At 49.1% G+C, this 16,205-nt stretch overlaps 1 protein-coding gene across 4 annotated transcripts in view; it reads right to left on the bottom strand.

Annotated features, from left to right (window-relative positions):
* NTRK3 (neurotrophic receptor tyrosine kinase 3) overlaps positions 1-16,205 on the bottom strand; it is a 194,063-nt gene that overhangs the window by 161,740 nt on the left and 16,118 nt on the right. For all 4 annotated transcript variants that reach the window (XM_046898912.1, XM_015291981.4, NM_205169.2 and 1 more), the window contains 2 exons: positions 5,489-5,563; positions 4,537-4,608 (listed from right to left, as the gene is read on the bottom strand). In XM_046898912.1, the coding sequence (XP_046754868.1) occupies positions 4,537-4,608; positions 5,489-5,563 (147 nt within the window). The remainder of the gene's footprint in view (positions 1-4,536; positions 4,609-5,488; positions 5,564-16,205) is intronic.

Genomic DNA, 16,205 nt, shown 5'->3' with positions numbered 1-16,205 from the left:
CAAGCCATGACTGAGAGACCGATGCTATACTTGCAGTAATTCAAAGTCTGATATTGTTTATTTCTTTCTTTATTATAAGATCTTGATCAATCTCCCGGATGCACAGAGCAAAGAAGGTGAACCTTCCCAGCCATGCAAATCTGCTGCCCACAGCCCTTGTAAACATGCAAGCCTCAGCTGCTGGAGGGCTTCAGGTGCTGTCCCAAAGCAGCTCTGAAGAGCACACAAACTCACCAACTCTGAGCTGCTTGGCTACCACAGTTTTCAGGGGACACAGCCCAGTTTCTTCCTGGTCAAAGACTAAAGCCACAACGTGCCTCTGGGTACTCCTGTGTCAAAGCTGCAGACTACTTCCAACACCAGAGTACCAGTTCACATGACACCATAGAATCATTTGAGTTGGAAGGGACCTTTAAGGACCATCTAGTCCAACTCCCCTGCAATGAACAGTGACGCCACAGTTGCCAGGTCCCCAACAGGACACCCAAGCCAACTCCACCTTCCTAGATACACAACCAACAGCACAGGTCCTAGGGGTACTCGAGGTTAACCATGCTGTGGGTTTACCTACGTGAACAGATCCATTCATCAGCCAGCTCACACTTTAGCCACAGGAGGTCCATGCACGTTCCTGCCAGCACCTCCCTGCTTATCCTCAAGCCTCAGTTTTGTAGCAAAAACACCGATAGGATCACACAGATATAAAAACCCCTATAGAACAGAAAGCAGCCTGCCCGTGTGATACTCAAAAACCAGTTGCAGTCAGCACAAAGTACTCCCGAAGCCCATTCTGGCTTCTCCCAAAGACTCCATCCTTAAGATGCTCGGGTGAATAATAGAGGAAAAAGCTTCATTCTCAACCTCATCCCTGCTTTGGCAGGCAGTGCTGAGAGCTCTTTGACAGGAGCTGTGTCTTGGCCAGCCCACAAACCCATTTAGAGCACGTATAAACATCCAGAAGACACTTTAAGAAGAGCCTCTAAACGCAGGCAGAAATGGCAATTATTAATTTTCTAAATAGAAATCTGACTACTTAAGCCTTATTTAAAAGTGTGCCTGTCTCTATAATTACACAGCCTTAATTTGTTTTCTTTCCTCCACAATAAATAAGGTGCGCACAATTACCCTCTGCAAACACAGTGCCTCCTGACTGGCTGGCCCAGTATGCAGCTGCTCAGGAAAACATTTAGAGGGAATTACAGTCTCTTAAGTACCTGTTTCCCAGTACAGGGAGACTCAGACACCGCAGAAGTCAATTTGTCTAGCCCTAGGCACAATCTGCTGGAACTCTCCTCTCCCACATGCATAGCTCTACCACCCCAGCTGTGAGCAGAGCACTGGACACGTTGCCTGGAAGCAATCAGGTCTTGTTCTCTCCTGAGCACTGATTCCCGGTGCTGGGTTTTCCCGGTGACTTCCCAGTGCCTAAATGAGGATTGAGATCGTGTTGCATTCCTTCCTACAGGGCACTGCAATCACCTCTCTGTACTGTTTCTCTGCCTCTTTTCATGACAGTTATCTGAAAAAGATCCTCATGACCTGTAATTTCCTATCAAGTTGAATTAAATTGGCCAGAGCATTCCAACATTACTAAGAGAAGAACAGGCAGGGTAAGAGCATGCAAGACTTTTCCCTCAATAAGATTTTCTACACACAGTGACACAAATATGTATTCAGACAGTTTGTGTGTCTTCAGTTTAGGCACCAAATCATCCTAAAGCCTTCTTGAGCACATCAAGCCAAGGACTGAGGTTTCGTGTTATCACTAAACATTTTCAGTCTACCAGCCCAATTTACCCAGATCTGAGCAGTCAGGACAAAGTTTTTCCACAACCTGTGTCTGCAGCTCCTCGCATTCCGTGCACGGTGCTCTCCACAACCACTTCCCTATTAGTCAAGAGACAGTGAAAGCTGCACAGAAATGGGAGCAGGAACCTGGCAATGCAACTTTGCACTGAAATAAAAAAGACTTCCAGAGTAAGCGTGCAGAAAGACTCCGGATGACATTCAGTTTAGATCAGGCTTACATCTATCCTCCTCAACACAGAGTCAGTACTACTTTTAGAAGAAATCAATGGCCCAAGATCTACAACGGGGAAGCGGGTGGAATTTAAATGAACATACCAAACCTCATCCAGAACCATTATTTTAAACCCCTACAAACCTGAGCTTCTGCAATTAGAGCTAAGTGATCTGCTTATGATTGCACAGCTGGGGTCTGAAGACAAGCACACGCAGTGAGGAATGGCCAGAAATAGAAGCTGCTGGGAGAAGGCAGAGCTATCTGGTCCATCTGAGATGAGGAAGCTTTGATGAAGGACATTGGGAAAAAGTCGCTTCAGAGGGAGGCTGGGATTCAACCCAGAATAGGAAGAGAAAAAGCAATTGAGTCCCTGTCGTTTGTATACAAGCTTCATGTGGAAAAATGCCTGCTGCTTTTCAGATCCACTTGAGGTACCCCACGAGGTCCAGCCAAGGGTCACTCTTACTCAGGCCGTGAAGCCTCTGCGTTTGTTAGACACATGCAGTATCTCATCTCCACCTGCAATCATCCAAACACCCAACAAAGGAGAAACAAAACCACACAGCTCACCCATGAGCCTTAAGTCCACTGTCCTGCAACACATTCAGCTGCTGCCAGCTCTGCCATGAGGGGATTGGGATGGTATCCCTTGCTCTTGTCAGCTACTGTACCCACTTAAAGCAGTCCAAGACTCACGACAGAGTGATAAAAGGATTAATGGAAATATCCCTGGCACCTATGTGTAGTGGCTCCAGAAAACGTCAGGCACACAGCAAGCTGAGCTCTCCAAGAAGCAGCAGCTGAGAAGACGCTTTGATGTGCTGGCATAGCCCTATGGGCACGTAGTGGAACCCAATTGGCACTGGGTGCCTGTAAGCCTGTGCAGCATCCGTGCTCTTATGCCAGAGTTGGATAATCCCAGGAGAAAGAAGGCCAGCACCATGATGTAAGAGTTCAAGGAAGCAGATATCCCTGCAAGACCCAACTCTGCATCCCTGGTAATGAGAATCCGCCATCAGGAGCAACCACCTCACAAGCATTCACACACCAGGGACACATCACTGGGACACGGTGCTGGGTGTGCTCAACAGCATCAAATCCCACCAGCAAACACCAACCAAATAATGCACTTCCTTGCCTCGAGCTTCAAATGGCAAGAAAAGAAAGACGTTAAGAACATGATCAATCTTACATGGCCCGAGCAGTAAACAAACACATATTTCATCACAACACACCAACCTCAGCTTTTGACACAAGACAGATGTGGGTTTTCCCCCCCCATCTCAAAAGTAATCTCAAAAGACAAAAAAAAACCAAACATTCTCTAAGAAAGCAGAAACAGTTGTGTGTGTACACGTTAATGGCACATTCAGATTCAGAATGAGAGTATTTCCTTCTACACCCCTATGATAACCCAACTAATTTCATCAGGAATCAAATGCTATGTATGTAACAGATGAAAATGAATCAACTGCAACTGCACAATTGACAAACTAGATAAAAAAAATCAGTTGGGAGAGGTATTTCAGAAAGAACATTTCCCAGTAACAAACAGCTACACAAAATACAAAACAAATGCTACAAATCAAAATAACAAAGCATGAAAATCAGGGAAATCCCTATGGTCAGTGTTAAGGAGGTTATAATATCACAAGATACGCACTTTTAAAACTCAGAAAGGTTTGTTCATAATGCCCTTAACTATTCATGCCCTTTGGTACTGCACATCTCCTATTTAGCAAGTACTTTACCGTCACTTAGCAACTGTAACTGGTTTTCCAAAAAGGAAGCTTCTGGGGTTTTCAGTTCAAATAATCTCCGAGCACACATCAAAAGACAAATATATCTGGCTCTGCAGGTTGTATTTATCTCCCTCCACCAGTAACATCCCATATTAATGGCCACACGCACCCACAGAGTCAAATGGCTGTGCTCTACAGCCATTTATCCATGGAAAAAGCTACTGGCATCGGTTTCCAAAACGCAGGGATGCTCTCCATCCAGCTCCTCAGCTCACACCCAAAGCTGTGCACTTCTCACCAACTTTTTTTCTTTTAATCTGTGTCAGAGTAAGCAGGGTCAAAGTATCTGTGTCCAAGATAAACAAGACATTTCAAGTCCATGAACACCCTCCATAGCTTGCACAGTACTCCAGCTTTTGTTCGACACCTTGGGAAGGTGAATAGATACGCAGTAAAGAAATACCTTGGCCTCAAGCATAGGGAAACTCATTGGGACACCATACCTGATGGCTAACGATGGCCCGGGAGATGAGCACTCACACAATACCCCACAACACCACTACTCCAGCCCTACCCCATGCCCACCAATAGGTCAGCTCACAAAGCCACTCATTAGGAGAGCTGACAGCCACGTGCCTCAGGATTTGCAGAACGAGACGGCCACCTCTCAAGCCCTTCCCCTTCAGCATCCCACCCTCCCTCGTGCCGTGCTCTATGACCAAAGCCTTGCTGAGGGAGCAGAGGGGATACAGAGCAGCTGGCTGCACTCACATGTAGCGCAGGTGAGGGTTCTTCGCAAAGGCGCGTGGCTGGATATTTCGTAGTCCTGAGTTCCTGATTGTCCTGGAAAGAGAATGAAAGGGCAGCAATGAAGTCAATGCTGAAGACCGCCTCTAAAGCCCTGTGCTAAGCACCAGAGACAGTGCCCAATGCTGGGAGTGGCAGTGCCACAGCAAGCATGCCGGGAGCCCTCCAGTCCCTAAAAGGAGGGACATCTCACCCCGGACAGCCTCCTCAAGTGCAGAGGAAATTGGGCTTTTTGGCTTCAGCTGATACACAGCAGCACAGGCTCAGCACAGAGCAGCTGCTGGGCTGCAAACAACAGCATGCCCCTTTACTGTTTGCTTTGACAAGATGAGAACCGCATCAGTCTGCATGCAAGATGTGTGTTTAGCATGCAGTTTGTTGGGGTTCAGATACCTGGGTGGTACCCAGCCTTCCCAAGCACCAAGCAAACCACTTTGGGCCCAGGGGTCTCAGTTTCTCTGTGATGCACAAGGTCAAGCTCTTTTGAAATGAGGGTGGCTGCACAGGGAGATGCTGTTTCCTTATTGTGCAGCACTACCACGACAACCACCAAACTAAACGAGAACCAACAGCCCAGCATCGAAGGATTGGCAGAGACAGCTGGAAATTCACACTGTGGGACTGAAATGAGTCAGAACAATGCACAAGCCCAGCACCAGAACAGCGGGGGAGAGGAGAGGTCAGGGCTGATGTGTGTTGACAGAGCTGTCAGGAGCTAGCAATCTTCCTTCTCCCAGATCCAGCAAAGACCAGAAAGCACTTCATCTCCATTTTGTGAGGTCTCATAGCAAAACACTGCAGAGCCAGCAGCTTAAGTAGGCTCTGAATGCCACAGCGCAGAGACAGAGGGAACCATTTGCTTAGGAAGCAGACTGCCCAGTGCACTTCTCCTCCCCGACGTGCAAGACATACTCACAGCCTCTGAAGTCCCGTGTACAGCTCCATGTCTACAGCGTTCAGCGTCTGCAAGTTCTTCCAGTTCTCTATGTGTCTGTGAAAGAGAAGGAAAGGCTCAGCCGTGGCACATCCAGATGGCTCTGCCCATTCAGAGGGCAGCACACAGCATCACGTTCACCTTTGCTATAGCCCAAACCTTCAACGTGCAGAAGGTCTGGGGATTGGATGTACTCTGGCTTCAGCACTCATATCCCCAGATACATGTGGTATGCATCACGCTGCCAAAATAAGCAGCTTCCCATGCTGCTTTTTATTCTGTGTTCCCAGCACTCTAGAGGGAAAAAACCCACCACCACCAACATTGTTTTACCCAGAATTTTCAGTGTAGGAAATGCAACCGATCCATTGTATACCATTGGTAAAGTCATTGCTTCTCTCTGTGCACATCAGTGAAACAATGCCACCCAAAAGGAGAGAAAGTAAATAAAACCTCTCAACAAAAATATGGGGCCTGAAAGGGGGAGAGGGGAAAAAATGATCATATATTTATCCATTCTCTTACTATGGTGGACAAACAGGGCGCTGGTCCTTGCTAGCTGGAAGTGCTGCTGGCAGCAGAGTGCCAAACTCAGTTTGGAAACCATGCCTTTATTATAAATTCCTCTGTCGCCTGGGGCACTCTAGCAGGTATGTTATGGAGAACGAAAACAGAAATAGATCTGTCACCATGGGATCGTTACTCAGTAAATATTAGAGCTGGGGGAAGGTGACAGATCGACAGCCCCAGAGGACAGGGTCCCCTATTATCAGCAGCACAGGAGTGATGCTGGCAGCAGCATGGCCACAGGCCCCTAACAAGCTGCAATGCTGAGCAGCTGGGAGGAAGTTTGGTTTTCACCAGCCAGGTAGTCCTTGGTGAGTTGAGGCTTTCTCCCAGACCAAACTCATATTCCTTCCACCAGAAAACACATTTCCAAGAGAATCGTGCTGCAGAGCAGGTAAATGTGGTCCTCTATCAGAGCGACCTCTGAGGAGGTCAAACGTCTGCCCAATTCCCTTAGACAAGGCATAAAGGAAGTGCAGCCTGCAAGTTCAGGAACACGTGCACCTAAACTCCCATTTGCCCTTGATGCAATCATTGGCTTTGTGCTCAGCCCTGGGCAGAGAAACGCTTCCACATGATGGAGGGTTGGAGTGCTGGGCCAGTGCTAAGAACCATCACCTCTGGGTACAGGACCTCACGTGGTGGAACAGAGGGTGAGTAAGGGGAATGGTGACCTTCAGCCACTCCTAGAGCAGTCACAGAGGTCATACATTCCTTCTCAAAACAGTGAGTGCCAGAGAGCTGTTTGCACAAGAATAGATGAATAAGCACAACAGAATCTGGACTTACTTAAGCTACATCCCAAATACCATTCGGATAAAGAACGTAAAAAAAAAATCCAAATTCTGGATTAAACCTGAACCCTGAACGTGTTTCTCTGCTATCACCACCCAGATCCAAGAAGAACAGAGACCCAAAAGAGTCACCTCTGTGGGTGTCCCATCCCTGAAGGTGCTCAAGGCCAGGTTGGATGCAGCCCTGGGCAGCCTGAGCTGGTGGGGGCAACCAGTCCATGGCAAGGAGTTGGAGCTCAATGATCTTTAAGGTCCCTTCCAACTCAAGCCATTCTATTCTATGAAAGGGCAGCACTAAAATTTCACATCCTAGGGCACAAGACTGCAGGACTGTATTTCTGGGTACTTGCCTTTTGCAGGGCTACAAACACAACTCCTACAACCCAAAGGAGAGGCTCCTCCAAGAAAAGGAGAGGCAAGAAGGGGATGACTTGGGTTTACCACTAGGGCATGCTGGAGCTACAGCATCTGAGGGCTGATAAAGGGCAGCCCTGAGTCAGGAGCTATGGAGCAACCACAGCTGGGAAGGAGGTGGCAGCCAGATTGGCTCTTGTTTTATTGATTGTGGTTGCTAAAATAAAATAGTCAAGGTTATTTTTGACCTGACACTCAAAGCCACATGCAGCATACGAGAGGTAAGAAGAGACCTGGGCTTGATCCCAATGACACACACAGGCTTGCTGGTGACTGGGGGTCTTGGTGAGAGCTGTAAGTCTGACAGAACTACAAACATCTTGGCCTGCTCTGGACTCAAAACAAAGAAATCTCTCATTCTGTCTACAAAACACTGCACTATAACTATGGAAGTGGAAGAAGAGAGCCATAATGTCAATACAGACCTCCACTGCACAGAATGGCTATTGCCCTCCGAGCAGTTCAATCCCTCCAGAAGTCACATTGCACCAAGCTGTAAAGAAACCCCCAGAATCCATGCTCCAGCCTCCCAAAGGCAGCCCAGGATTTTCCTGAGCCAGATACGCTTTGGTTTGCTATTTAACATACACGCACAACACCCATATAGGGAGCCACAAGGGAGGTGGAAATAAATACACACACACACATAGAATAATCCCATGACACAGCAGCTGTTTTACATAGAGCGCAACAGAGGGTGATAGCATCATCTTGAATTCAGTGCACAGTTCAGCAAGCAACTTTGAGTCCTGGTAGCTACACAGACGCTTCCCTACCAAGGGGCCCCAGAAAGTTGTTTTCATATTATATATATATATATTATATACATACACACACTTTTTCCAACTTAAGAGTCACTCCCTAGCTCCTCAAAGTGGCAAATCAGACTTCGTTGACAGGCACCCCAAAGATACACCCAGAAATCCTTCTCCTTTTGTTCCCTATAGCTTTTGAAAGAGTAGCGTAACCTTTAAGAAGTGGATTCAGGCAAATCCAGCCAGCACAAAATAAACAGAAATGCATCTTACTCTGAAAGTTCAAGGAGTCAAGCTGCGATTGCAAAATTGGCAGCAGTCGCACAGGAAAGAAAATCAACCAAAGAAACTTCATTGCTCAAACTTCAGTCCCTCCTTCACGTCCTTCAGCCTCTCAAGTGAGTTCCTCCTCTTTTCCTGCCACGGCTTTGCTTGCCCTTGGAAGACTGCATCTTTCCCATTTCTACCCAAAATGGAACCTTCCCCATCTCCTCTACCTCGGATCATTAACCTGGCAGGAACACGTCTGCAGGGCTCGCACCAAAAGCAGATGTGACAACTCCCAGCCCTGCCCTGTTCTCTGCAATCAGACTTTAAGGTATGAGTTACAGCCCATGGGTTACTCCCTCCTCCCTACAAGCTCCTCTAAATATATATTCCTGTGGCATTCCTCAGTTATTACTCAGGTAAGCCGCTCTTCTGCGAGATGCAATAGCTTCAAGAATAACACCGTACTCCACAAATCCTGAACCATGCACCATATACACATCCACCCAGATTCATCTCCAGCTTTAATATCAAGACTGCATGAGATGAATCGCTAACAAAGATGGCGGCGCTCACTTTCCAGAGGGGGAAGCAAAGGGGAAAAGGGTTATTTGTTTTAAATACTCCCTTCCTTCTCTATCTCATGTCTATTAGGCAGGTCCTGACCAAGTCCAGGTCTCCCTGCACTGCAAAGCTGCCATTTACAGATAAATCTGTCCTGTTCAGGAGTAGCTGGGGCTTCTCCTTCCAAATCTGTACTGAAATGCTATACTGGAACCCTGCTCTTCTCATTTCTTACAACAGCACACACAAGCATTTCATATTTATTTAGTCTTGCATCAAAATTATCCTTGCTTAAGCAGCTCTTTTTCCTTTCCTGCTATTTACTTCTCCTTCCTTTACGAGGAAGTCAGACCCGCCCAGCAATCACTTATAAATTACACAAGGCCAGTTCTCCTAAGGCAGCATGTCTGTGCCGAGCTGTGAAGTGCAAGGCAAATTAAACCAAATGCCTTAAGAGATATTAACTCAAGACATAGAAGTCATGCAGATACATTCTCAGACAGGGCCTTGGTGGTGAGGTTGTTTCCAGTTCTGGCTTCAGACCCAGCACACAACTGGATCTTATGCTTTGGTGACCTTCTCAATAAGTATCACTGTGATAGACACTGTATTAGCAAACTGCTCCATTTTCTTCATCGACCTATTTAAGTCCTTATCTTCAATAAGGGTGACCCCAAACATGGAGCAGTCTCCAGGAGGACTCAGTTTACAGAGGCAGCTCCCCACTTGCACTCACGATGCCTTGGCTTTCAGCCCAACATCATAGCATCCTTATCACAGCCCCATCAGCACAGTGGCTTGCCCTCACCTGTAATCCAGCACTGCACCAAGCACTTCTACCCACCAGATCAATCCCAACTGACATGACTTCATAGCTGACAGCAAAAGCCCGCGTAACTCCCATATTTGCACCACAGACTTCCTTGGATTTGCTTCTGCCCATCCCCTTGTCCACGCTAAGCCCTCCATGACCCCACAGCCCCCACACTGAGCCAGCAAAGCCCACAAGCCAGCTCCTGCCTTTTGAGCCAATGCTTTCATGAAGGCAGGAGCCAACTTCACCTGCAAGCAACCTCCTCCAATATATTTCACCACCATTTTCACCTTTAGCCAGCAGTTCACCTCCAGCACTCCGCTATTCCCCATGTAACACCATCATATTACCCTCTCACAATGAAGCAGTCTCTTTGCTTAGGAAATTAGTTACCAGATATCGAGTTATCCAGACAAAAATGCTATCTTTAGGAGGTCAGTCCTGCATCATATCTCGGCCTCCACTTACAACAGCACAAAGCCCTCTTTGCCAGCCCCGCAGCTCCCAGGCACTATGCAAAGCTGGTGGCTTTTTCCCTGCTTTGCTGACAGATCAGAGATCTCGTTGGCCATATGGTCACCCAATGGCAGGCTTTAACTTCTGGCTGGTCTCCAGACATGCCAACAGCAGGCCCCCTTTGCTGGAAGCAGAGCAGTGGCCACCATCCCATGGGAATTCCCATCACTCTGCCAGAGATGTTTGACAACACGGGCTGGTGTCACCTCCTTGAGACCACGCAGCAAGCCTGCACAGCCCAATGCACTCCTCTTCCAGCCCTGGGCCAACACAGCAAGGGAGATGAAAACATCCACAAATATTTAAACACAACCAGGCTCATTTTATCCCACGTGAATGAGGCAGGGGTGAAAAGCAGCAGCTTATGCCAATTTACTGAGTGATTAGCTTGAGGCTACTTAATGTCTCTGACCTTCCTTCACCCTCCTTATATGACAAGGATAATATTTATCTAATCTCTCTCAGCTTTTCAAGTGCTGTGGTAAATAGCTAGAAAAAAAAAAGGCACTCGACAAGCACCAAGTACTGTGGAGCATCTGTACACGTGTGCTACCCAAACCTACAACCAGCCCAAACTAGAGAATGGCTTTCCATCAGGATGCCATCAGCTCCAATCTGACGGAGCAGATGGCACATCTTCAGAGCCATGCTGCACAAGTGCCACGTCAGGGTCCCAGGGTCATGGCCATGGGAGAAGAAGAGGCTTGGACAGCTCTCTCAGAAGCATGGTTTGAACTGTTAGTGGTCCTGCATGGAGCCTGTAGTTGGACTCAGTGATCCCTACGGGCCCCTTCCAATTCAGGATATGCACACACTGGAAAAGCAAGCAGAGTATTGGACTCCTTTCTCTCATAGCCCAATGGGAAAATTGATTTGTCATCCAGGCACATTACACCTCACCATGCAGACAGAAGCATTAGCTTTCAATTACCTGATATGTTTAGCATTATAAACAAACCACTTGGCACGCCAGCGCTAGACCATGAAAATATGAACGCGATGGTAGAAAGAACAGAGAGAAGTCATCCATTGACTACTGAGCCCTGCCTCCTCCAGGCAGAGTTGCAGGAGCAGACAGCAAGCCCTGGAGGCTGGGAAAGCACTGCCACCCACAATCACCCACCAGGGCAAACCTCTGTGCTCCGGGGCACAGGACAGCCAAGCTGGGGCTGACAGCCCCTTTTAGCCAAAGGACTGGGGAAGCCATAAAGAAATGAACCATTTTTCACAGTATTATAAGGCACTTATCACATACATTTAATAACCAGAGGCATGAAGGACTTGATTCCCTCAATATGGAAGTTATAAAATTGAATTGGTAACTGAGCATTAAAGGCAAGTGCAGCCGAATGAAGACTTATGAGGGCAATATTTTCCCTATTTGAAGCGTGGGCTTCCCCTTCCCAAGCACGCATGGAAAAGTCACCCAGCAGCAGATAACTTTACATCATTAAGGATAATTTGAGGTCAGTGAGAGAAAGGGAGGGGATGCAAGCAAATCCAGCTTTGTAGAATTAATTATTAGCGTAACCCCACAGTGTAATTGCAATTCGTCAAGGTAACGATCGTAAAACACACCACTGTGACACAGCTCCCTGTGTGCTAGCAGATCTGCTCCTCTTGCCAGGGCCACGTAGGGTACACAGTGCTGGGGAGGATGCTCCCAGTCACCCTCCTGTGGGTCCAACCATCGTCAGCTTGGGCATCCAACCCAGCAAACCAAACTGGGCTCTTCCAGAAGGGTTGGGCCAAAGAAAAAGCCCTCCATCCCCACCCCAAGTTCGACTCAATGATCATTAGGGGTCCCTTCCAACTCAGGATATTCTGTGATCCCAGGGGAGCCTCCACACCCTTGCCCAGCACTGGCTGGTGACTTCAGGAGCAGACAGAATCCCTCACAAGGACAATGTTTCAGCATTACTGAAGGACAGCAGGCTGCCCAAACCCAGCATGGACAGATTGCTGCAGAAAGTGGGAAGTAGTATGTTCCCATTATCTCACACTACATCCAAGGCTCTTCAGTGCAGGAAGAGCTATGCCCAGTCACTTGCTTGTAGAAAGGAAGAAACAGGGCAAGTGGGACAGCAGGGCTGAAGGAGCACTGTGGGCAGCAGAGCAATGGCCTTCAACAAATGTCCTCCTTAATCTCTCACCACTGTTACATGTCAGCTAGTGCTCAAGAACGGAGATGTCCCAGAACGCCGTGATGCTGTAGAACCTCATTAACCTCCTGTTAATGACTGCAATCACAAACAAGACGTGCCCAATTGCACCACAGCCATCCGAGACAAGAGGGCAATCCAAGGGGAGAGAGACCATTCCTCCAGGTATCTTACACCGAGCACAAACATTGAGATGAGAGAGCACCTTTCGCTTTATGGGGCACAGGACACCAAGCAGGCTCCCCTTTGGGCAGCAGCTGGTTCCCTGTGCACTCTCCAGGTCAAAGGAAAGGATGCTTTTGCCCACAGAATCTCATGCAGAGAGAGCTGGCAGCACAGAGCACTTTGTGCTCTTTAAAGATCAAACAGCATTTTATAGAGGAAGCAGCACGCTGGTCAGAAATCAGCTCCAGTAATCACATTCTGCCTTATTAAACCCTCCTTGCAACTTCAAACCAGAGGTGAGGTTCCCTCGCACTCCCACCTCTGAACAGGTCTGATTAAAAGCACAGAAATACAGTCATGCAGACAGAGTTGCCAAGCCCTGCTCCAGCTTCGTGCCCCTCCTAGAGAGCACAGTGCCCATACACATCAACAAAGGAAGGGATGGAGCCCAGGTGTGCGATCACCACACTCAACCTGTCAGGAGTGATCCTCAGTACAAGCAGTGCCACCGAGCATCCTCTCCTGCCCAGAGCTCTGTGGTCATCCCCTTCCATCCCACTGCCAACTCCCAGCTCTGCTCTCTGCTGCACACCCCCACAACCCCACAGCCACGCTTCCCAAAAGCACAAAACCTCCCCAGGAGTGTCAATTTGGCAGCTTTTACATCCACATCAGCTCCATCCCAAACCCTGTTTAAACACAGCCACACAGCAGACACTTCTCTTCTGTTCGCACCCCAAGGTGCAAAACTCAGAGCTGTGAACCACGGGCACCCAAAGGTCTCTGTGCTCCTGCCATGGCTGCGGTTGCATCCAGAACCTTCCATCCCCATCTCATCCTCCTCTACAACATCCAGCTTCATTCATCAGGGCTTTCCCACAGCCCCAGAACCAGGAAACCTGCCGACCCCACGCAGCAAGGGCAGAGCCAATCAGTCCTGGGCTCACGTCCTGCTCCCACGAAGCACTCGTTTTCCCAAGGAGCCTCAACTCCTCTCCCCCAGCAGTTTGGCTGCCCCGGTGTTTACGAAGCAAATGCCCAGCTGGGCTGGATGGGGGCCAGGCTCCCAGCCGCTCTGCTCAGGACAGGCACAGCAGCTCCCAAACCCTTCTGGATGCTGAGCCTCCAACCCCACAGGCTGGCAGCAGACTTCCATCAGGCTAACATTCGGATTCCTGCCGTGTGCAGTCAGCCCAGCATCCCTTTGTTCCCCCCCCCCCTTCTTCTGCTTGCATTTTTGCTTATCACAGAGGTGGAAGAAAAGAAGCATCGCTCGGGAGGAGGGGGATGCACACATTACAATAGGGTGGAAGGTCATGGAAATAGCAGGAACATAATGGGGAGACAACTGGCTCTTAGAAGGAAACTAAGCCAATGTGCCTGTAAACACAACACAGGCAGGAGGAGGCAGGGCAGGAGCAGACACTTTAAAAGCTCTCCTCCCAGCACTCCACTTTGTTCACAGAAACATGGGGGAAAAAAAAGGGCTTTGCAAACATACAACATGAGAAGGCACTGACAGCCACAGATGCTGCTAACAACGCTGCTGTGTTCGAGCCGACCCAGCCAGGGAAACACAGAACATGGGGATCGTTTCCATCTCAGATCTCCAGTTAAAGGCACAGATATAGGCACAACTTCCCCAGGGGGAAGCGCATGGGTTCCTGCCACCCAAACACGACCTTTCACCACTGATGCTGATTTATTTAGTGGGACACATTTCTTCTTGGTGCTGCTAGGGGTCACAGAGCAACTTCCCCCACATCCTTGAACCTTGAGTAGGTTTTACCGGTCTTTTTTGCTTGCACACGATCACTCAAACTTTGTTTCTGCTCCTCTGCAGGACCTGCAGGTCCCAGCCCAACCTTGGAGCAAAGCACACGAGCCCAGAGAGCCAGCAGCAAAGAGAAGATCGCTCCGCACAAAGAATACAGACATTGTGTGCTGCTGGTTCACTCACAGCCTGCAGCAGCTGGGGCCCAACAGCCCATGCTGTGTGCCAGGCTGAGGCTCACTGGGGACAGCAGCTGGTGTGGGACAGCCCTGCTGCACCACTCCTCCTTCTGTGGGTACCGCAGTGGGATGCAGAGAGGCTGATGCGTTTTGCTCTGCATGAAGAGGAATGAGGATGGGTTTCATGGTGCATGATGCCATCAGGGCCATCCCCCTCCCCCCCTTCCAGCACCACATTTTGGTTGCCTGGTGGCCAGCACATCTACCCAAAGGCCCACTGCTGGCCACCAACTCCAGGCTACCATCCAGATACAGCTACTCCCAAACGCAGAGAGGAATCATCACAGAACGGCTTGGGTTGGAAAAGACCTCTGAGATCATCTAGTTTCAGCTCCCACGCTGCAGGCAGGGCTGCAACCCACTAGATCAAGCACTATATGAGGTTGCCCAGTGGAAGAAAGCAGCTGTGCTACATTACAGTAATTCACTCTGCAAGTTTCGTGCAGAGAAACACATCCGAGTTCAACCAGGAGTTGGAGCTGCCATGAACTGGCTCAGCAGGGCAGTGGGAGGTGAGGGCAGGACCTCTCCCAGCATCCCCATCCCAACAGCACACCACAGCCCTGCCCAGCAATCCAAAACAATCATCACCTCTGGTTTCCATATTCTGGGCTATGTGGGCATCGTGGTTTCCCAGCCACAAGGAACCCAACAGTGAGCCAAGGAAGCCACCCCAGGTGAGGGGCAACCCACAGCCTCCTGAACCCCCACGCATCACACCTGCCGACCAACAGCTTCTGCCCAAGGCAGTTTGCAGCTGGGTAGCTTTTGTTTTTAACATCTTTTCCCCATCTCCCCTTTGAAAAATTCTGTAGTTGCTATGGAAATGGTCTCATCAGTATGGGTGGAACGTAGCAGTGCCAGCCAGAACTCCCTGTGGTTCCCCAGTTGACACCAGTGCCCAGGAACTGGTTGTGCTGGAGCTTATCCCAAGCTGCACAGGGAATGCCCTGACCTCAAAGCCACAACTGGCACCGATGACTGATTGAGACTCCTCTGGGAATCAGGGTAGGGAGCTGTAAGTCACCCAGGGATAAGCCAGGATTAAAAAAAATAATAAGAAATCAAGACACCCTCACACTTGATAAGGTTTCTAAACAGCAACAAGGTGCAGCCTCCCCAACAGCACCTCGCTGTAGGCAGGGAGATGAGCACAGACGGGGCAACAGGAGAAGAGGCAAGTTTTGTCACAGGTGCTGTGCATCCCTTTAGGGAGGTTTCTGCTGCTCACCTTGTGCTGTCACATCCCTACCTCAAAAACCACGCACGAAGCTCGTTTCACAGCACCTCTGCACACTTGGCAATGACCAGGCTGCAGGTGTTGAGCTGGGTGTTTCCCCAAGCATCCATCTCCTGGAGCGGGGTTTTGCCTACATTCACACTGATGCTGCACCCATCTCACATCTCCATCCTCCTGCATCAGCCCTACGAGCAGCCTCAGTCTGTCCTGCAGCACATGGGCAGTGCCATCACGGCACCGAAATGCCCTATGGCACATCCGTGGGGTGATGAATGCTGGGCTGAGTTTAACACAGAGCTACCAGATCCTGCTTGTCCTTTGGGCACAAGTCCCGATTAAGGTCCTAATTAAACAGTTTGCATCATCAAACTTCAAGGAGCACATCAACATTGAGAGCTATGTGCATCTTCAGCCTTGTCAGACCCTAT

The sequence above is a fragment of the Gallus gallus genome, chromosome 10 (assembly GCF_016699485.2).
Source record: "Gallus gallus isolate bGalGal1 chromosome 10, bGalGal1.mat.broiler.GRCg7b, whole genome shotgun sequence".
Taxonomy (NCBI): Eukaryota; Metazoa; Chordata; class Aves; order Galliformes; family Phasianidae; genus Gallus; species Gallus gallus.
This window is presented reverse-complemented; position numbering and strand designations above follow the sequence as displayed.